This window comes from Phascolarctos cinereus, unplaced genomic scaffold, assembly GCF_003287225.1.
Source record: "Phascolarctos cinereus isolate Bilbo 61053 unplaced genomic scaffold, phaCin_HiC Scaffold_1;HRSCAF=81, whole genome shotgun sequence".
Taxonomy (NCBI): domain Eukaryota; kingdom Metazoa; phylum Chordata; class Mammalia; order Diprotodontia; family Phascolarctidae; genus Phascolarctos; species Phascolarctos cinereus.
Window position 1 is genome coordinate 104,499,651 of NW_027555514.1, and position 23,054 is coordinate 104,522,704.

Genomic DNA, 23,054 nt, shown 5'->3' on the forward strand with positions numbered 1-23,054 from the left:
CTAAAGGTCCCTCCCAGCTAACATTCTTCTTGATGCTATGAGTTCAAACTCTTCTGCCTCTAAACAATTCAGAATGGTTGAACACATTTTGGTAAAAGAACAAAGTATAATAATGAACAATGTCAAAAGAATCAATCAGATTATAAAATAAATACAGCCTGGAAGTGTTATTTGGCAGTTATAATCACCTAGCTATGAAAATTCACTTTAACTATTAAGGGAAGTACAGGCTCAAACAATACTCAGGAAGCCCAGTAATGAAATAAGTTATTAGACCCCAGTTTCTGGGCAACCAGTAAACTATATAAATTCTAAATAATCTGGGACCAATAATTCTTTTTTCACTATTACTAACAGCACTTTAATCTGTGATTTTATCAAAGACTGGCAGATATCCAAGAGGCATCTTAATAACTCTAACACGATCAAAAGAGAACTCCTATTTTCTCTCAAACCTCTATATTTCTTTTAACAGCACCACCATACTTCTGGTTACCCAGGTTCCTAATCCTGGAGTCATCCTGGACTCTTCCTTCTACCTCATAGGCCATCAGTTTCCAAATCCTGTCAAATGTGCCTCCCCTTTACTCTTGTATTCATTCCTTCCTTTGTCTGACTACCAGCACCAGGAACAACTTGGAAAGCCTCCTAATTGGCCTCCCTGCTTCCAATCTCTTCTATCTCCAACGTATCCTCCACACAACAAACTGATACTTCTAAAATACAAATCTGACGATGTCTTGCATTTCCCACCCCCAACTCCACATATATTCTCTCCCAATCCAAAAGTCTTCACTGCCTCCCTATTGCATCTAGGATAAAATGCAAAATCCTCATCCTGCCATTTAAATCCTTACCTACCTTTCTTGTTTTAATTTGACATTACTCCCCTTTACATAATCTTGGTTTCAGTCAACTGGCCTCCTAAGCTGTAGTTCACGCATGACATCTCATCTCCTACCTCTTGTACAAGTAGGCACCCACTGCCTAAAATCCCCATTCTCTTATAAAGCACAATTCAGGTGCTCCACAGCCTTTCTTGATCCCCTACTTCAGGTATCAGCACTGCTATTACTCTGTGTTTACTTACTTATGTACACATTATATCAACCCTGTAAGAATATAAGTTCCTTGAGGGCAGGGGCTGTTTCACATGTAATCATTTGCATTTCTTATGTAGTCTTTGTATATTCAACACCTAGCATAGGGGCTTGGGCAAAATAACACTTGACTTTTTTCTACTGAGAAGCCACAAACATATCACAAGCACAAAACCCACTCACCAATTACATTAAAAACAAGATTCTTAGATTTCAAAATGAAATTAGTGAAAGGAGCTCAAACCAAGATCACCTGCCAAAAAAAATGAGGGTCAATTACAGTTCCCTCCACTTCCTGATCTTTAAATTAATAATTACACATGTTCAGCCAAAAATAACTATGATGATGATGATGATGATGATGAAAATGCCACATAAAACAGAAGAGAGGATAGGCATCTTCCCACGCCTCAATTACCAACTAAGCAGGTCCCATAGTAACTTGAGCTTAAAAGGTTTACCCACAGGAACTAAAGAAGGTAACTAGATAACCTCCTCCAAGTATTTCCCTGGAGTGGAATTCCTAGTCTTTGAGAAATTATCGGGACTAAATAACTTACATTACTCCTTAAATAAAGAAAAAGATTACACACCCCTACGTGCAATACTTGGAAGCTAGCAATGCTTAGGATCTAGCACACCAACCGATGATGAGAAAGGTTACTCAATCTCTCTGCCTCACTGCAGGCTTAGAGGGAAGTGTCCTCAACGTTATCTTTTCTTCCCACAAGAAAAAGCTGTACAGCTAAAACCTAGGGTACAACTTTGTCCAGTTCCAAGTCTGGGAGGTCAAAAGGAAAAAGAAGGCAAACTACACAGGTTCCAGGGTAGGTGCGGACAGTCATGGTGTGTTATTATAACCTTGGGGGATCCCAGGCAAATGAAGCAAAGCAGGGCTGGCCTCGAGGTGTGTGGTCTGCTCCCGGCCCCCCTCCTCCCCATTCTAGGATGGCGTGGGGTGGACAGAGGCCTCGCCGGCCCCACACGTTGGATATCTTGGCTGCCCCCATCCCGAGTTAAGAGGGAGGGAGAAGATGAGGGATGGAAAAGAAGAAAGGAAGGAAAGGAGGGAGAGAAGAAAAGATGAAAGGAGGGAGGAAAAGATGAAGAGAGGAAGGAAAAAGATGCAGGGAGAGAGGAAATGATGCAGGGAGAGAGATAAAGATGCAGGGAGGGAGCAAAAGATGAAGGGAGGGAGGAAAAGATGAAGGGAGGGAGGAAAAGATGAAGAGAAAGGAGAAGGGAGGGCGTCTGATACCCGTTGTTCTCCGCACAGCAGCAGCTCCGGATAACTGAACTCCACGCAGCTCTCGTCGGTGGGATCCTTCAGCACCAGCTCCAGGCGCACAGTCTCCCCCAGAGGCCGCGGCGGCTCGGCACGGACGGCCGCTTCCCGGTCCGGGGCCGGGGCCGGGGCCGGAGGCGGCGGCGGCGGTGGGAGGTGCAGCTGGGGGGGCGGCAGCGGTGGCGGCTCGGGCCGAGGGGGCTCGCGAGGCTGCGGCGGCTGCTCAGCCCGGCTGCCTTCGCGCGGCGGAGCGGGAGGCTTCTCCTGCTGCGGTCGCAGAGGTTCCGACCGGGGGTGGGCGTCTCGAGGCACCGGCGGCTCCGGCCCGGACGACTCGCGAAAGGGCTGCGGCTCGAGGCGCGGGGGCTCCCGCGGATAATCAGGTTCACGCTCCGGCCCCGGGAAGTCGAGCTCGCGCCGCCTCACGGGTGACAGGCTAATGAACGGCACCCTGCGCGGCTCCGCCATCCTCACTGTCGCCCCTCACGGCTCCGGCCCTCCCCAGTTGGCCGACCCGCCGCGCGCCTGTCCGGCTCGCTGCCTTCCCTTCTTTCCTACCTTCGTTGCTTCCTTTCCCTGCACCAGCCACAGCCGCCGCCGCCGTCGCCGCCGCCCCCCAAAAGGAACTCTTCCCCCTTTCCCCCCCACTATGTTCTGAACGGCTCTACCGCCATCGCTCGGGTCGCTGCGGCCGCCATGTTGGATCCCCCACATAAATAGAAGCAGGCCGCTCTGCGGGGGCATGCGCAGAGAGAAGACGCTCACGTCCACCGTCGTGGCTGTTATTGCTCAGCGTTCCCCTTTCCTCCCAACGGTCAGGAGTCAGGACAGCTCCACGGAAGTGACGTATAGGCCCGCTGTGTTGCCGTGGATACCGAGACGCTGCCGGCTCTTTCTGCAGCGAGATCCTTAAAAGGGGAGGGTTCCTAGTTTCCGGAAGATCTTTTCCTCTGGCCCTCAACTCGGGAAGAAGGAAGAACCCTGTCGCTGATTGCCCTAGTCTAATACCTATAAAGCAAGCCGAGAACGAGTCAGCAATGGCGCTGGAGTCTGCTGCAGGGGTGCAGAATAGAGAGGTTTGTCTGTGGGTGATACAGTGATGTCTTGGTAAATGTTTAGTAACCAACTCTACGAAAAAAAATTGCTCTCGACACATTTATTGCCATTTGCCTACTTCCGAAGTATAAATGCTCAAACTGAAATTTTAACCACGTATCAGCTTCCGAGAGCCAGTTCGAGCCGACTCCAGCACATCCCTGAGCCAGGGCAAAGCGCCTTTTCTTCTTGGCTTCTCTCCACATCCCTCTCCCGGGAAGAAGATGATCAGGGCCCAGACTGCTTAGATTTCCCTCCGCTTAAGGGAGACTCGCTCCCTGGAGCATCCCCAATCCACTGTCTCGGGTTACCGGCCTGTTCTGTAGTTCTCTATGGCCGCTTCCTTCCTGCTCGTTCTGTAAACCCTATTACTTCCCCTTCCTTTCTACTTGATAAGTTACAATCTGACTAACACCCCTAGGATTGCCCGTTTTCATAGTTCTGTGTTGGAGGAAACAGCCGGAAGGCGATTTTGCGCACAGTTGTCCCTCTGGAACTAAAGAAGGCATTGAGTTGTAGTGGTAAGAATCTTGGACTTGAATTCATCAGTGACCTGGGTTAAGTTCGGTCTCTATTATTAGCTGTGTAACTATAGGCAAGTCAGTTAACCTTTAGTTTCCCATTTTATTAAACGGGGATAATAATTTTTATGAAATGGAGTAGTAGTGAGTAAATGAAAAAGCGTATCCCCAGGACTTAGCCCAGTGTCTAGCACCTAGTAGGAGCTTAATGAATGTTCCTTAACTTGACTATTAAGCATTTACTATATGGCAAGTACTGGGCTAAGTGCTGGGAATACAAATACAAATGTAAAGACTGCTCATAAAAGAGCTAAGCACAAGCAAGTCAAGTATACAGACATTTATTAAGTGCTAACAATACATTGTCAGGCACTGTGCTAATCTTACATTCTAATTAATGGAACCACATACTGTACAAAGGAAAATGTAGGTTTGTTACTGAAAGTTAAAGACAGTGAGTGAGACAGCAGAGGAGTTCATCCAGGAACAGTGGCAGAACTGATTTGATCATAGTTCTCAGATTTGATCATGGTCTCAGAACTGGAGAGCAGAGTAGAAAGGAAAAAGATCATGCTCTTTGGTAAGAAGTGAAAAGGTGGCTGGAGAAATTTATGTATAAATATAAATATGTATAAATGTATAAATATGGCTGGCTATTTCTTGCAGAACTATCTGTTTCTACACTGGTAGAGGGAATTGCTTCATTAAGAGTTTCCTAAACCAGTGGAGTTAAACTCATATAGAAATGGGGCCCACTAAACCTTACATAAGGATCCCTGATGGCTACATATTGACTTAGAGAACCACATTATCTATATTCTATTGTATTTTTATCTATTTTGTTAAATATTTCCCAATTATATTTTAATCTAGTTGAATGTTGCAGGCTGAAATGTGCTTCTGTCCTGTGTTTTACAGTGTCGTCCTATACCAATGAAATTATGTCTGATTTAAAATAGAAATACCTGTAGTAAGCCCTTTAAAAGTTGTGGTGAGGAACAAATGAGATAATATAAGTACATAAAAAGTAATATAAGTTTCACAATAAGGAAGACATAAGAGAGAAATTTTAAGGCCATGTTGGTAAAAGCCTAGAAAGTTTAAATAGTCCATGAATGTATTAAGAATATAGGAAGCTGAATTGGCCTCTAGGGGCCATCTCATAGAGGATACTTATGTAAGAATGAATTGGAAACCACCCCACTCAGGTTTTAGCTTGATATCTTAACTAGGTGGGAACATGGCTCAATCAGTCCATAAAAAGACTCAGACAAGGAGTTCTTAAATTTCTTTGTGTCATGGACCCTCTCTTTGGCAGTCTGGTGAACTCTTTTCTCAAAATGTTTTTAAATGTGTAAAATAAAATGCAAATATTACAAAGGAAATACTATATTGAAATACAGTTATCAAAACATTTAAAAAACAAGTTCCAAGGATCTCAGGTTAAGAACCCCTGACTTAGACCAAGTGCAAAAGTCTTTGAAAGACATTTGATGAAGTGAAATGACTCAGACAAGATGTTTGATCTAAAACCAAGGAGAGACTAGACTCAGAGTTCTGCCAAGGAACCCAGCAAAGAGAATACACTTTATCTAAAGGAAACTTCTTGAGCACTCTATGAATGGGAGCTCTAAGTTTAAGCCCACTTTTCCCTCCTCTCTGTATGTACTTGTGGCAAAATATATCACAGAATTTTGGGTAAATGTTTTGTACTAACTGTTTTTCTTTAGTAAATGTCCCTGTATTAAAGCTACTTCAGTCTGACTTGACTAAATGTTTTTCAACTGATAATCTTGGAGAGGAGGTACATTGGTGGAGGCCTCAAACCAATGGCATTAGAGAATAAGACTCCAACCCCTCAGAAGTATCTCTAGAACCCTGGAAGAGTGTTGGGCAAAACCACTCAATACACTTAGAATGGCCATTGCTAGCTCCAGTTGACCATTCGGGATCTACAGGGCCTGCATCTGGCTATGTGGTAACCTAATGATGAAAGTATTTTTTATTTTGATATAACAACAGCACAACTTGAATGGTCCCTTGGTCCTCTCCCACCTTATGAATGAATGAAGTGAATGAAAAAGCATTTGTTAATTACTTACTAGTGTCAAGCACGTAATAAGCATGGAGAAACAAACAGAAAAGGCTAGAGTTTCCTGCTCACAAGGAGCTCACACTCTGATTGGGAGAGACAACACATAAAAGAAAGTTCAGCTTCCTGACATATGTAAAGAACTAGAAGTCCTAAGCATGTACCTGCAGTGCAGATGCTAAGGCCTGGAGGTCTGTGAGTTACTTAAGTAGTTAAGATAGCGATACTGGGGATCTGTAGGACCTAGAGGCACAGGTGTTCCTCTATCTCATTGAAAGGAATGGAAGTGCTGATTTCCATCTCATTCAAAATGGATGATCAGTCAAGCAGCCTAAGCAACAAGAAAGATAAAGGAATAGGGTACTTTTCATGCTTGGCCGTTGCTGGTGGGTTTTAGAGCAGCCTAGCCAGGGAAGTAAAGAAAGGGGGCTGGGGGAGAAGAGGATAGGGTATATCCCAATAATGGTGGCTCCTCCTATTTTCTGGCCTTCTGAGATAGGGCCAGGGGAGAAGGCAAAGGGATAAGACAGGGGAGTTAGGGCACACATGCTGGTAGTGGCTTTTCCCATTACCTAGACATCTAGTTTGGGTTCTATAATAGAGGCAGGGGAACAGAGTGCTGTGTCTATAAAAAGAAGAGACAGATTCCTGGCCAGTCTCTCTGAAAGTGGCATCATGTAAGACTTCCAGTGAGGGATGAGAAAGGACTGGCCATGAGTACATGTCCTGCCTAGAGGTAAGCCTGAACTTGGGTTTGGAGTGTCTCTATTGTGTTTTTTCCTAATAGGTGAAAGAGTATTCCCATACCTGCTCATAATGTATACAGTACAGCTTTTTACTGCACCCTTTTGAGAAGACCCTAGACATGAGTCACGACCTAAGCTAAAAGTAAAATCAGCCATCTTCAGGGTGCCCGGGTTGGTGTTAAGGGTATGAAAACAGGGAACCTAGCCTCCCTCACATTAGAGCTCAGGTTTCCCAGAAGCCCTCTCCTCTCCCTAGTTTTCCTATTACTTTGAGAGTATCACCATCCTCTCATCAGTCACCTAGGCATGTAACCTAGATGTCATCCTTGAATCTTCACCCTCACCCTCCAATTCAATCTGTCAACAAGTTCTGTGAATTCTATCTTCTTAACACCTCTTATTCCCCTTTTCTCTGTCAATAGTCTTATGCCATGTTCTCCAAAACCCAGTGACACTGGCTACGTTGCTTTCCCTCCCATTTATTATTTCTAGGCATAATTCTTTGGTTGTTTCCTATTCCTGGAATTCTTTCCCTCCTCATCTCCATCTCCAAGCTTTCCTAGCTTTCTTCAAGTCCCAGTTAAATCCTGCATTCTAGAAGAAGCCTTTCCTAATCCTTTTTTTTTTTTAGGCAATTGGGATTAAGTGACTTGCCTAGGTCACATAGCTAGTAAGTGTCAAATGTTTGGTCTGAAGCCAGATTTGAACTCAGGTCTTCCTGACTTGGGGCCAGTACTATCTACTGTGTCACCTAGCTGCCCTCTCTAATCCCTTTTAATGCTACTACCTTCCCTGCCTCCTGCAATTTGTGATGTTCTGATACCAGGTGTCAGTATTACAACACAGTCATTAAAGCTAATAATAGCTCACATTTATATAGCACTTTAATGTTTATAACCATGCTTTTCTTTCAAGGCTGGACAAATGTTGATTGGATTGGATTGGAATAATCAGCATAGAGATAATAATTCAATGGGGAACTGATGAGATCACCAAGCAAAACCAGGCCTAGAGGAAAAGAGAAGAGGGCCCAGGACAGGATAGGGAGGGACAGGAACAAACATCAAGTACCTTCTAAGAACCAGGCACCAGTGTTAAGGACTTTACATCTATTATTTCACTTGACCCTGGTGTTAGTGGTCATGACTTGGATGAAGATCCCACAAAGGAGAAAAAGTGGTGAAATAGATAGAAGAACAGAGAGAGTACTGTCAAGAAAACATAGAAGACAATATCAAGGAGAAGATGGTAATCTACAATTCAGAAGCTGCAAAGAGGTCAAGAAGGAAGAGGACTGAGAAAAGGCCACTGGTAACTTTGGAATCAGCAGTTTCAGTTGAAAGATGAGGTTGGAAACCAGACTGTACAGAATTAAGGAGAGAATGAGAAGAAGGGAAGTGGAAGCGCTAATTATAGTTGGTCTCAAGGAATTTAACCACAACAGAGATGAGAGATATGGTACAATAGCTTGCAGGCATGGACATATCAGGTGAGGGTTTTTTGAAGATGAGAGAGACATGGGTATATTTGTAGGCAATAGAAAACAACCAGCAGACATGGAATGATTTAAGATAGAAGGGACAATCTTTTGAACAAGACAGGATGGAATGGGATCATTTGTGCATGGAGAGAGGTTGACTTTGGCAAGAAGAGTCACTTTTTCACATGAGGTGGGTATGAAGGAGATATAGAGAAAGGCATCTGAGTGAAGTGAAATGAGGCAGAAGGGCTGAGGGAGCACTTGGTAAATGATCTCAGTTTTTTCAGTGAAATATGAGGCAAGATTCTCAGCTGAAAAGGTGAAGGAGAAGAAAGCATGGGAAGTTTGAGCAAAGGGACACAATGATTTCGAAAAAGGTCCTGTGATGAGTGGGATAGTGAATTAATTAGGGACATCTAAAAGGATTGCCTTGATTTACTCAGTCCACAGGTGAGGTTGTGGAACATAAATCTGAAGTAGACCAGTGTGGTTTTGTGATATTTTTTTCCTATTCCGTGTGAGTAGGAACAAAGGCAATAGATAGTGGGAGTAATCCAAGGCTGAGACATGAAAGGGCAAGATCTCAATAGGATAAGGGAGTGAAGGATTCAAGAGAAAAGGACTGTGTAGAGTCGAACTGGTTCACCCAGGTGTTTAATTTGAAGGAGAAAAGTATAGCAAGTAGAGGAGTGAGGGCCAGTGAAAAAGAACTGAGGAGTGAAAAAGAACTGAGGGTTGAAAGGATTGAAGGTCTCAGGACGAAGAACAGGGTTTGGAGTTTGAAGGCAGAGGACGAAGTGAAATGATATTGTGATCAGATAAGGGAATTTCAGAGTTCATGAACATAGTAGTGAAACACTTCTGGGTAATGCAAGATCAAGGGTATGACCATCTTCTAGTGTAGCTGTGGTAGGGTGGAGGAGGGGATCACGGGAAATTAGTAAGTTGAGGAACTGAGAGGTTTGAGTGTTTGAAGGAGTGTCAGTATACATGTTGAAGTCCCCTGATATGAGGGCTAGAGTTGGGAAGGAAAAAAAGACTGTGAGCCAGGCACTAAAACTCACTGAGTAAAGGACAATGTCTTGGAAGTCAGCAGATAACTAGAATCTTGATTGGGTGGTAAATATATATTGAGTGAACCTCAAAGGAAGAGAGGTTAGCTCAACTCCCTCATTTAACAGGTGAGGAACTGAGGCCCACAGAGTTAAAATGAGTGTGTCTAAAGTGTCACACACCTCAAGTGGCAGAACAAGGATTTGAACAGAGGTCCTCTGTCTCCAGCCTTTCCACTGTCATCTTCAATTATCTGAAATCCAGCATATCTAATGAGCCCCTCTCTGAAACTGACATCTCTTTCAAATTCCTCTTTTAATGATGACACAGCCCATATGAAGGCCCTTATATCATGTAGCTCAAGTGCTGCCTACCTTAACCCTATTTCATAGGCAGAGTATAATAGTATTAATCATCTAGTGATCAGTTTCCTCTGCCTATTCAGGTTAAAATCTAGTGAAAGACACATCCATCAGAAATGACAAATGCTGGAGGGAATGAGGAAAAATAGGTACACTAATAAACTATTGGTGGAGTCATGGACTAGTGTAATCATTCTAGAGAAAAATTTGGAACTATGCCCAAAAGGCTATAAAACTCTTCATATCCTCTGACCCAGCAATACCACTACTAGGGGTCTGTATCTCAAACAAATTTTAAAAAAGGAAAAGGACCTACATGTATGTGTGTGTGTGTGTGTGTGTATATGTGTATATATATATATATATATATATATATGTATATCTTTTTGTGGTAGCAAATAATTGGAAATTGAGGGGATATCCAATTGGGGAATGGCTGAAGAGTGGTGGCATGTGATTGTGATGGAGTGCTATTGTGCTATAGGAAATGATGGGGGGCGGGGTTTCCGAAAAAAACATGGAAAGATCTATATGAACAGGTACAAAGTGAATAGAGAAGAACTAGGAGGTCATGGTACACAGTAGTACACAGTAACAACAATGTCGTAATGATGATCAACTATGAAAGATATGGCTACTCCACTCAATACAATGATCCAAGGCAATTCCAAAGGACTTATGAAGTAAAAATGCTATTCACCTCCAGAGAGAGAACTGATTGAACTCTGAGCGCAAACTGAATTATAAGTTTATTTCTTGCTTTGGTTTTTTTTTTTTTTTTTTGCAATATGGCTAATATGGAAATATGTTTTGCATGATTTTGCATATATAATTGATATAATTTTGCTTGCCTTCTTGGTGGGAGAAGAGTGGGAGGGAGGGAGAAAATTTGGAACTCAGAATTTTAAAAGAATGTTTAAAATAAATAATAATTTTATTTAAAAATAAATCTAGTGAGAGTGCAATAACATAATTACCCGCCAGGTGGCAATCTACTGAAGTACCCAGCCTCTCAAGTTTCTTTCCCACGAATGTAAAGGGCAGACTTCCTAAAAGGACTGTGTATGGCCACTATTCACAACTGGAGGCTACTAAGCATGTCTTACTGCCAAGCCTATATTTTGGCTGCAGTGGCAGCACTTAAAAGGATCAACTTGTTGCAGGGTCCAAAATTAATATAGGGAATGAAACAGAATATTGTTTCTCTATAAAAGCAGCATGGAAGAGTAGGTAGAGACCTGGCTTCCCTGTAAGGAAGACTTGAGTTCAAGTCCTCCCTCTAACATATAGTATGTGAATGAAAGAGAAAGTATTTATTAAGTACTTCCTATGTTCCAGGAACAGTGCTAAGTATGAGGGATACAAAGAAGGCAAGAAAGTCCTTGTCCTCAGGGAGCTTCCATTCTAATGGAAGAAGACAAATAAAAAGGAGCTGGGAGCTGGAAGTTGTTGGGAGGGGGGGAGGAAATGGTTCCACATGGGGGTATGTACCTGGAGGCATTGAAATAGTGGCACTAGCCTGGTTCCTGGCAAGGTGAACACTCATCTAGCAGATCCCCGAGTTCCAGGGGCAAAGTCCAAGGTTTCAGTGGGAGGGTGATGAAGAGATTAAGGATGATGGCTGATCCCTTAACCTCTCAATGCCCTCAGAGAACTTTTTTTTCAAAATGTTAAAAAATTGTTATTCTGAATTTAACAAGCATCAACAGACATGAACATTTTCAAATTTAAGAATAGATCAAGACAACTGTAATGAAACCACAAATCTCTAACATTGTTCTAAGTACATATTGCATTTTTAAAAGAATATGATAAATTCAACCATTTTAAAGCTGTCTTGCTTGTATTTATCTCCTTCCAAACTTTGTCCTGTTCTCTCTGCATTTAAAAAAAATGACATAATGGCCCTTTTTTTTTGGGTTTCACCATCATTTCTTTTTCTCTTTCACAAATCCTGCACCCTCCCTGCCAAATAAGAAAAAAACCTATAACAAACACAAGCAATATCAAGTCCACAAAGTGACCACATATGTAAGTAATAAACTGCCTAACTTGTGATCTGTGGGTGCTTGTGTTCTTGCCACTTCACCCCCAATCTCTCACAACTGGTACTAGGAATGGGATACTTACTATAGGAACATGTCTTCCTGGAACAAGAAGGCAATGGGGACTCCCAAGGGCTGGAAAGAGTCTCCATGGAAAGAAGTGGGATTCTTTTTTTGTTTACTCTTTCTTCTAGCCTGCTTCCTGGCTTTGGACTTGATCTTGGGGCCAGGCCCTACACATTTCAGGAGGGAAAGTCTGGGCTGATCCTGTTGCCCAAGTTTTTAGGTATTGACTATTGTGTTATTCTAAAATCTGAGACAGCACAGGCTGGGGACCTGCAAGCTTTTAGTGCTCCCATAGTGGTCTGATCCAAGGCAAAGTCTGATTGCTGCCCTTCTAACCTGAGCTCTGTAAGTTACTAACTTGGGTGGGTGTCTGAGCAACAGAAGACTGTTGTTGGACTCAGCACCCACCAGCCAGTTGGGAAGTTCTGCTAGTTCTGAGTGATAGAACTTCAGGCTCCCCTTTGACATGGAATTTCTACCCTGGACATTTCTCTATGGGCTTCAGAGTGGGCTAGAAGCTGGAACTGAGACCTGGCTCTGTTTCTGGGGGTCTAAGACACATTCCTGCTCATTGTTTCTTAACTTGTTCCTCACAAGTAATATAGGCTATAAGGCTCCTGACCACTCCTTATTCTGGAATGCCACCCCTAGACTTAGGTACCATTCTCAATCTGCCATGAATTTATGACCCAGAACTGGGTAGTAAATGACAAAGTTGCCAGTTGGCATATATTCCTGTTGAGGTGCCCCAAGATGGATTTGGGACCTACTTTTGCCTGGGTATACAGCCTTTATCCTGCATTGCACTGCTCTATGAGGCACACTTCTAGACAGATCCCATCACTGAGGTCCACACACTAATCTGTCTCCCTATGCTGATCTGGGCTGGAAAAATGATTCACGGTGACTTTTTCTTGACCTTTCCCATCAGGATTCAGAATGGAGTATTTTTCAGATCTGTTTGGAAGAGGGTGGCACAGAGCATGCTGTACTTCTTCCAGATATTCCACGATCTTTATTCTGTCTCCAATGCTACTTGCAGGCCTTAAGCCAAGATGTCCAAATTTAAATACAAATGGGCTGAAGGCTGAAGGGACAAGATGATGGACAAGATCTAAGCCGTAGGGCGTACAATAGCCAATGAAACCAGGACTACAACTTGCTGAAGGTCCAGGAACTTCCTTGACTCATAGAGAATCCTACCACACTTATTACCCCACCCCGTATACCCACCATGCCCCAATCCCAGTGAATAAACCCCCTTCAGTCACTTTTAAAGTGGAATAACCACTGACACTAAGACTATGACTTAACCAAGTCACATCTTTTTCTAGGCCCACAAGAACTAATTATGTATTTCTTAGACAACCTCTTGAACAGAAAAGGCTTTTAGAGCTTAATGCTCAGGCTCTTCCCTTAGTGTGCAGCCTAGGGAAAAAGGCAGCTAATGATCCTATACTCAATCCCCTTTTCTCACAAGACCCAATAAAAATACTAAAATATAAATCAAATAATGAACTTTTATTAAAACACATTACAATGGGATGCAATAATCTCTTTAAAGTACATAAATAATTGTTAAAAGATTTTCCTTTTCTATTTGAGTATGCTACAATACCTGTACACTGATATGTAATATTCTGATATTATACACTGTAAATATACTATATTCCTGAGCCTGGGCAACTATACTTTCCTCTATCCCTCGTATGATCACAGATAGGAACAATGATTGCCCAATTTGCCACAGTCCTTTTTCTAGAATTTTTCAAACCATTTCACAAGTTACCATCCTTAGTAGTAACAAAACTCAATGGTTCCACTCATGCATCTCACTCTGAATTAGTCTTAATGTTTTTAAGCCTCAATATTTCTTTAAAAACTTTCTTTAAAATTTGGAACCTCTTTTTTTTTTTGGCATATGTGTCCCCGAAAAAAAAAGACAATAAAAAGTAAAAACAAAAGACAGTCTGAACTAATCCCTTAGATCTAATCTGATGTGGCCTTGCCATCAATAGACAAGCCACTCTAGCAAGAAATACATCTGGAAAACTTTAAGCAATCAGCTATTGACTGGAAGACAAAGCTCATTTCCAACAGCTATAGTTATAGCTAGTTATAACTAATAACTAGTTATTAGTTTTCAAAAATTAGACACAATATGATGAAAGAGAAAAGGTGCTTCAACATATGATATACGTAGTCTGATTCTTTAAAATTAAGTTGACTTAGAATAGCCCATTTATTTTAATGGGTAATCAGAATTGACTCAATATAGCAGAAGCCATAAAGATACTAAAATTAAAAGAAGCTGAATGTAAGCCCTGTAGAGAGCTGTGGCTGTACCTCCAAGGGGTAGAAGCCTGAACTGAGTGCTCTTGTCATCTATCTCCCCGGCAGCCCGGAGTGTTCACTGCTAGCATACTCCCATCCCCATTGGAGCCCCAGTAGGAAGATGGGAATTTGGTGGGAAAAGGGGAATGGAATGGGTCCTACCTCCCTACTCCCCCACTGAAGGGAGCTGGACAGATACCTTCCTCTATTCTGGTTGTTACAAAGAGCTAATTAAGAGCTTCTTTCAAGTCTTGCCTTCTTGGCTTCATCCTACTCGCTTCCTTTGAGTTTTGGTTTTGGGGTATAAGCGTAGGGACTGTCTCATCCTGTTTTAGCTTGATGTTGGCTCAGGCATATGAGGCATGAGAAGTCCCTAAAACACTGACCACACCTCCAGAATGCATCCATTAGGGTATTCTCACTAGAGAGGTCTATACAATCAGTGACCCATGACTCATGTCAAATTGCTACAGTAATAAAACTATTTTTTATCTATATAAAACATCTTTGAAGCACTACTTTTATGATGTGATGCTAGTTCAATGGGATGGCTACGAAATAGTATAAAGACTTGATATAAAGGCATCTTTGTTGTTTAAACTATATAGGGGTAGTAAGGAAATGTGTAAATTTTGTTTCCTGAATATTTTTAGAGGTGCTGTACTCAAGAGTTTCCTAGAAGTTCATACTTCTTTAAAAATACATTATTGATCTTTTTCCTCTGTTACACATAGCCACTCGAAATTCAACCTCTTAGAAGAGTGATTTGTACACAACTAAGTTTGGGTTCAATGAAGGATCCTATTGTCATTCAAAACTTAATGCAGTCACTTGTAGGCACTGCTCTTCCAGATGCCAGGGATATTTCATTTTTAAAGCTTTCTATGTGAAATCAAGCAGACGATAAAATGTGAGTGGCCATAAGATCAGATGATCAAGTGATGGTCACCCTTGAGCATCAATGACCTAGAAGCCAGAAGTTATTGCAGTAAGGAGACAGTACCATGGAACTTTACTGTGGTAGAGATAGAAAGTAGCCCATACTTTCTCTTTAAAATGAGTTTATGTTACACAGAGTGATTTGAGTTCTTTGAAAGGCACCAATAAAGTCTAAGGTTTTATTGCTATTATGATTACACAGGGGCCATAATGTACTATGGCACTCTGCTCAGTCAGAAAGCTTAGTCTAAGTATGTGGTTCATTGATCTTCTGGACAAATGAACACAGGAAGAAAATATCCATAAAGGTAGTACCCATCCTGCCCTCCACATCAAAATTAAACTTCTTTTTCTCTCCCAAGGAGATATCTGGTTCCCTTGAACTTGACCATGATGATCAGGACAGCACCATCTCAGACAGGAACTCTGTTTTCTTTGGCCCACTTCTTCATGATGCGAATTATGTACTCTACCTGGGTATTACCAGTGCTTCTCAGTAGATGCAACACCTCTCGAAGGGTCTCTCTGAAGAAAGGATATTTAAGGAAAAAAAGTTTCAGTTTCCACATCCTGCTCCCATACGTGCCACCGTTTCCTCTAGATCCACAAGTCCTTTTTTCACTCTTGCTCTGGCTTGGAGAGATAAGGCAGTAGGTGTCAGTCCTGCTCTTTCTGGAGTCATAGTTCAGACAGCAAGATGTAGTCTTTACCAGGGCCTCCCAACCTCTTTGCTTTGCAAATGCTATTTGGTCATGTAAAATTTATGGAAATGTTGAGGCCATTTCTACATGCCTGAAGCTATTTAATTGGTCTGGTTAATCAAATGGACACAGTTCTCTCCCTAAACATAACTAAAAGTGATATATTTGCTGGGCATTCCCAGTTTTTCATATGATAAGTAATGACTTTACAAGCTTAAAGTGAACAGGGGGAGGATTACGTACTTGGGTTCTCTGCCAGCTAATATCATTTGGAAAATGCCCACACAGGCACCCCGCTTGCCTTCCCAGTATTCAGGGTTGGGATCCAGTCTTTCCAGGACATCAAAGGCTTTGGCTGAATAGTAAAACTGGCCCATCTGAAGAAAATACAAACAAAAAGTGTTAAAGTGATAACCTGAAAGCCAAAAGTCTGCCTACAAACAGTGATTTTTTTTTGAAAATGAGGAATTTTATGAATTAGATAGGTAGGTAATGACATTTATATGTATCATTTTTCCTTGTCAAAAGCAGAATTGCTTTACATCTACATACATTTTATCAAATGGAAAAAAGCAGAATTTTGGCACAGTAAGCACTAGTTTTCTAAGATAAAACTTTACTTTCTGCAGGCATGAAGCTGCAATTTTGAAATCCCAAATTTCCACCAGTCACTCAGTCTGTTAGTCTCCTGTTCACAGAAGCGGTTGGTAAATCAGTATCTTTTTTCCCCCTTGTATCCTGTCCTTAGGTTTCAAGGCATGGAACTAATATCAATGTATACACAAAATAATGGTTATCAAGTGTGTTGCTAGACTATTCCCTGAACAGCTATCACTATGCTGTGGGAACCTTAGAAGCCTTGCACTGATTCTGTTACACTTGGGAGCATGTGCACAGACGTTAACGGCCTATCTTCTTGATTCCTCATACTATTTTCTAAAGTAGTTGTTTACATTTTTTCACCAGGACCTAAATCTACTCTCACTTAGGTTCATTTCCAGCAGATGCCCTTGACTCTTGTTTTACTGAGCATACTGAGGCCATTTAATTCGAGATTTCTTAACTTCCCTCTTCTGTAGCTAAACATCTTTTTATATCTTTAGGCATCCTTTCCTTTATTCCTCCTGCTTCTAGAGAAGAGATGGCTTTCTTACTTGCCAAGGCTGGCCATTATCCCTATACCCTCCGAACCCCTCAGGGATCTAGCTCCATAAATCATTCCCACTTTCTCTTAAATCTGTGCTTTCATTGTCCCCACTGGCTTTTTCTCCTCTGTCTACAAACCTCCCTCGACATCCCCCAACCTCTTTACCCTGATACCTAGTTGATTCAATAAAACAAATACTTATTAAATAAGCATGCACATGTGCGAGGCACTTTGATTGATAATAGAGGTACAAGGACAAAAACAAAATAGTCCCTGCCTTCGGGGAGCTTCCATTTTCCTGGGGAATGAAATATGTATATAAAACATGCAACAGAGAAGTAAATACAGGGGAATTTGAGGAGAAAAATAAAGCATTAACAACTACCGGAATTTAGGAAAGCTTCATGCAGAAAGCAGCACCTGAGCTGAACCTTGAAAGAAAATGAGGATTCCGGGAGGTGAGATTGGGGAGGAAATGCATTCCTGCGATGGGGCACAGACCATGCCAATGCATGGGAGCAGAGATACAATGCTAAATGTGGGGAATAGCTCATAGACCAGCCTGGTTGGAACATGGGGTGCATGAAGGAAATGAATGTAAAATAAGGCCAGATTGTGCAAGGCTTTAACTGCCAGGCTAAGGAGTCTGTATTTCATCCTAAAGTCCCATAAGGTTTCTAAGGAGCAAAATCACAAGGTTAGATCTGTGTCTTTGGAAGATTATTTTGCCACCTCTTTGGAGGTTGGAATGAAGAGGAGAGAGAGCAGGGAGCTGAATTAGGAGGCTATTAAAATAGTTATGGCAAGTGATAAATACCTAACGCAGGATGGTGACAGAGTAGAAAAATACAGAGGGAGAGCTAAAAAAAGGACTGAACATGGGTTGTGAGGGAAAAGGAAGAGTTAAGCATGACTCCAAAGTTCCAAACCCGGCTGACTGGGAATTTGGGGCTTCCCACAAAAAACCACTAAATTTAGAGCAGTAGATACAGTGGGAGAGATGAATTCTATTTTGGACATATTTAGGGTTTAAGATGCCCACAAAGCATCCTAGAGTTCAGAAGAAATATTAGTACTGTATATATAGATTTGGGAATCATCAGTGCAGAGATGATGATTGAACCCATAGTAGCTGAGCAGGGATAGAAAGAGAACAGGGTCTTAGGTGATACCCATACATAACAGACTGGAGATGGATTATGATGCAGCAAAGGAGACTCAAAAGGAACAATCTATCATACAGGTTGAAGGAGAAAGCCATGTTATGAAGTCAAGGGAAGAGGGAACCCAGAAACAGAGAGCAGTTAACATTATCAAAATCTGCAGAGAAGACAAAGAAAATGAGACCTGGTTTAAGAAATCACCTAACACTTGATTGAGCAGTTAAAAGATTGTTGGTAACTTTGAGGGGCAGTTTCAGTAAATGAGTAGGATCAGAAGCCAGAATGTTAGCAGTTAAGAAGTGAGTGACCTTTTGAGGAGGCAAAAGCCAGGGGGTCACATTCTTCTTCCTCTCTACATTTGTGAATATAAAGCCAGCTTTATTTTTTAAATGTCATCTAAAAACATTATCTTATACTTGGAACAATGCAGTAATATTTATCCCCAATTCCCCCTTCAACTTAGCCTAGAGAAAGGAATTCACCTTATAGCAGTCGTTAGCAATGAGTTGTAAAAGACTAAAGGACTCCCCTGATGTTTCCATCTTCAGATAGAGCTCCCAGGCTAGTCTTGGTTTCTTATTCATAATGTCTGCAAAAATAAGCACAATTTATGCTTTGAAAAGTATATAAATACCTTTCTTTATGAAGCAATTTTTCATACCATGAACTTTGTCCTATCTCACATATATGAATACACATAATGTCCCAAAAGTTTTAGCGCATTTTAAAGCTATTAAAGTTATATATAGATTTTAAGCTGTAAAAGCTTAAAGCTCCATTAAGACTTTTGGGACTCTGTGCATGTATATGTATGTATGCATGTATATGTATATGTATATATATATATGTGTGTGTACATATACATATGTATTTATATAAATGTGTGTATATGTGTGTGCGTGTATACATACCTATATACCCAGAGAGAGAAAGTAATATGTACTTTATCTCTTTTACTAAAACACAGAATGCCCTATGATATCAGTATTTACCAGTGTTCTACACTACTTAAAATGTCAGTCTTAAAAATAAATCTTTTTCCTTTAACTATGTGTATCCTATTCCTCCAGAGGACAGAAATCCATTTAAGTTAAGATCTTAAATGATCTCCCTTCAGTCCACAAATGGCTTGCTGCTTATCTATCTTTTCCTGTGCTCTGCCTCCATACACACAGCTTCCTCTCTAGCATTTACAATTCCTTGTAGGCTGTGACCAGCTTTTTTTGTGTTTGGTTTGCACTGGTCCCAATCAAGCTATAACACCTCCTCAGTTCAGCATCCACTTTTCTTTAAAAAGCTATTCCTGACTAGGCAGAAGGAAATATCGGTCAAACCCCACTTTAACAAATGCATTTAGACAAGACTTCTCTAAATGCATAGATCACATTCAGAGCTTTGTAATATATTTAACTATTTTGATATGAATTTCTGTGTGCTACTAGTTCTGGGATTATTCTGGACAGTAGTTCAGAGAGGAAGGTATATCCTACAGGAGAAGTGCTGCAGTTTTCATTCCCTTTCTTAATCTGGAACAATTCTGTCATTCTTCTCACCTTTACTCTGAATTTAACTAGTTGGTTTTTTTTACATCGTATCATTTTCCCTCAGTTTGACATCCATACTAAAAAATAATTAAAAGAAAAAAAATCTAAAGTATTGTGTTTTGGTTCACTGAAGCAAACATCAACGAAGCTGCCTGATATTAGTTTATTTGGACATTCTAACATTTTGGTTGACTGAAAGCAGGATCCACGGGTTCCCAAAGTGGGTGATACTGCTCCCCGGGGGGGGGGCACTGGAACTATCCAGGGGGTGGTAGTAACCTCAGGTGCAACTGGGGGATGTTGAATAAAAATAAGGGGGCGGTGGAAGCATAAGGAAAGAAGAAAATTTTGAAAAACCATTCGTACCATGTTTCATTTGTTGTGTAATAGAGTTAAAGTTGTAGTGATTACATTATTTTCCAAATAAACACAGAAAATGCAAGTTATAACCAATCAGTGGTCAAGTCTTCTGACAGGTTTTAATAAGAAGTGTTAGCAGGTGAGGGTGTTTTGCATTATTGCAAAGCCCAGCATGCATCAGCAGGAATATGTGCATATAATGACTTGTTTACAATACAATACTATATGGTTATATGAAACAATATTGTGTCATCAAAATTTCAATGCAGGAAAAAAACCACACATTTATAATAAATTATTAAATTTAAGATACAACATTTCAAAAACTTTTATATTTTTTGAAATGATGCAAATTTTAAAAAACTATTAAAGGGTTAAAGAAAATAGATTTTGGGGGGGGCACTGAGTAATTTTTTTTTTAAAAGGGAGGTAGACCAAACAAGTTTGGGAACCCTTGGTCTAAATAGAAGGTGTGGTGCACAATGGGCCACAAGACTTGTTTTCTACTACTAGTTCTACAACTTATTGTATGGTCCTGGGAACCTCTCTTGACTTTGTAGTTTCCTCATGTAGAAAATGAGGGATTGGTTCTAGATGCAGGGGTCCTTAACTCAGACTTAACAAGGACTTAACATTTTTTTGATAACTATATTTCAATATTAGTGGTTTCATTTGGAATCTTATGTTTATTTTTATGCATTTAAAAACATGATTCTAGCACATGTCCATAAGCTTCATCAGGTTGCCAAAGAAGCCCTTGACACAAAAAAAATCCTGTATCTCTAAAGTCTCTTCTAGCTGTTATTGTTCAGTCATTTTTCAGCTGTGTCTGACTCTCTGTGACCCCATCTGGGGTTTTCTTGGCAAAGATACTGGAGTGGTTGGCCATTTCCTTGTGTAGCTCATGTTATAGATGAGGAAACTGAGGCAAACACAGTTAAATGACTTTCCCAGAGTAACACAGCCTGTAAGGGTCTGAGGCCACATTTGAACTTATGCCTCGAACTGGATCCACTGTGCCACTTAGCTGCCCCTTTCTAGCTGTAGGAGTACGATTATAAATCTTTACCAGTTTAGCTTTATGTGTTTGTTTCCCTTTCATTAGCAAACGCTTAAGTTCTTAAAGAGTATAATCAGCTCTCAATTGAATTCAGATTCTCTGAAATATAGATTATGCCATGTCCTAGGAGCCATGCAGCCACTAACTTCCCTCCCCTATATAATATTAGGGTGTGGTTTCCTCAGTTTCCTAAAGTTTCCTTCTCTAGATATTGTGTTTTCTAAAATTTTCACAAGGCCCTATTGGTCTGCCTTCTCTCTTCTTCTTCTGTCTCAGTGTCACTTGGTGAGCTCTGAGAACTCTGAACTAAAGAGGGATAAGAAAAACAGTGGTTTTTAAAATGGACAATTACTATAAAGAAAATTTGTGATGATTCTTTGATAAAAGGTATTGCCTGCTATTTAAAGTCCAAAATTTTACCAGTTTCCTCTTCAGATGGCCCTAACAAAGCGCCTTATTTCTTTTTTCACTATAATGATCTGCCTATTTATCAGCTTCTGCTGATGAATGGTGAGTGAGCATGTTGATGATAAAGTTAGTAAACATTTCTTTCATTTTACCAATGCAGCATCACCATCTTAAACCAAACACAGACAGCTGCAGGCTACATAGGAGCTACTTTTGAGAGAGTTTTCACCCTTTCCAATGGGATTTTCAGAAATCCATTTATTATGGTAAATTAGTGATTAATTGCTAAGAATAGTTTAATCTCTTAAGTGCTGAAATGGCCAGGGATATTACAAATTGAAATGTTAGGCCCTTTGGCAGAACAGGATTCAGTGGCCAACTCTGAAATCTAAAACAGAATAAAGCTTCAGTTCAACAAACATTTATTAAGACTGACTATACTGGGTCTACAAAGACAAAGAAACAATTCCTTTCCTTAAGGAGTTTATATTCTATTCGGGGAAGCAGAATTTTAGGGTTGGGCCACCCCCACCCCATCTTATATCTAAATAGTTTCAATGAGTTGCCTAGGATCACAAAGGAATTAGCAGATATCCTGACTCCCAGGCTAAAGCTGTTCTCCGTACCTCAAAAAAATGTGCATAAGGTTAGTCAGTGCTTCTGCCAAAAGGACTGGTTTACATGACTACCTGTTCAAGTCAACTCAAACTCTAAGTATCACTCGTCAACTTGCTTGCTTCAAGAAGTTCACACTATACAACCAAAGGAAAAACTCAACTAGAAGATGGCCAGAAGGACTGTCACCTGAAAGGTTATATAACATGAGCAAGCTGAGCAAGAGGGCACCCATGTTACATTTAAAAGACATTTAACTCACAGCATCGCGCTAACCAACTGAGGTAAATGTAGTCATTTTTCATCTTCTCACTCTGGATCAAAAGGAACACCTGAGGGGAAAAAGTCAGGATGAAAACCAGGATGAATTTTCAATAAAGATAGATATGCCCCCATCAGCCTGCTTTGGTTTGAGATGCTATACTGTTTTCTATTGCCAAAAATCCAAGAGCTGCTGAGGGAATGTGATGGAGGAGAGATGATGAGTTAAATGGTTTAGAGCAAGGATTCCCAACCTTCTTTGGTTCCTGGACCTGCTGACTTTCAAGAAAACTTCCTATATCTACTATTCAACAGGAAAGGAAATAAATTCTAGAGTTTATCATGGATATGCACATAAGAAATAAAGAGCTAGGACAGTATAGTTTTTTACCAAATATTTCCCATATGCCCCTTGACAAGTTCCCTGGGGGAAAGCATACCCTTATAACCCAGGTAATCCCTGGTTTAGAGTATGAGACTGAAATTGACCAGAAATATCCTAAAGCTGCCTAGGAAGACAAAAATCAAAAGGAAAAAAGTAATATCTAATAATCATGTCTACGATATAATTAAGAAATGTTCCACATAAGTGACTTTTCCCAGATAACTGAAGTTTAACCCTTGTAGTTACCAAACTTTAACTATTTTTACGGCAATCTCTCTAAAATGTATTCTGC

At 40.9% G+C, this 23,054-nt stretch overlaps 2 protein-coding genes across 9 annotated transcripts in view; both read right to left on the minus strand.

The window, feature by feature from the left end:
* Nucleotides 1–3,118, minus strand: part of UBN2 (ubinuclein 2) — a 126,338-nt gene extending 123,220 nt beyond the window's left edge. For 2 of the 3 annotated variants that reach the window (XM_020998067.2, XM_020998066.2), the window contains exon 1: nt 2,359–3,118. In XM_020998067.2, the coding sequence (XP_020853726.1) occupies nt 2,359–2,853 (495 nt within the window). In that variant the 5' untranslated portion in view covers nt 2,854–3,118. The remainder of the gene's footprint in view (nt 1–2,358) is intronic. The other variant, XM_020998068.2, reaches the window with a different exon arrangement.
* A 10,229-nt stretch (nt 3,119–13,347) lies between these two features.
* Nucleotides 13,348–23,054, minus strand: part of IFT56 (intraflagellar transport 56) — a 77,363-nt gene continuing 67,656 nt past the window's right edge. For 5 of the 6 annotated variants that reach the window (XM_020998075.2, XM_020998076.2, XM_020998077.2 and 2 more), the window contains 4 exons: nt 22,379–22,448; nt 18,612–18,718; nt 16,063–16,196; nt 13,348–15,643 (listed from right to left, as the gene is read on the minus strand). In XM_020998075.2, the coding sequence (XP_020853734.1) occupies nt 15,532–15,643; nt 16,063–16,196; nt 18,612–18,718; nt 22,379–22,448 (423 nt within the window). In that variant the 3' untranslated portion in view covers nt 13,348–15,531. Of the gene's footprint in view, nt 15,644–16,062; nt 16,197–18,611; nt 18,719–22,378; nt 22,449–23,054 lie in introns of those variants that run through there. The other variant, XR_002326715.1, reaches the window with a different exon arrangement.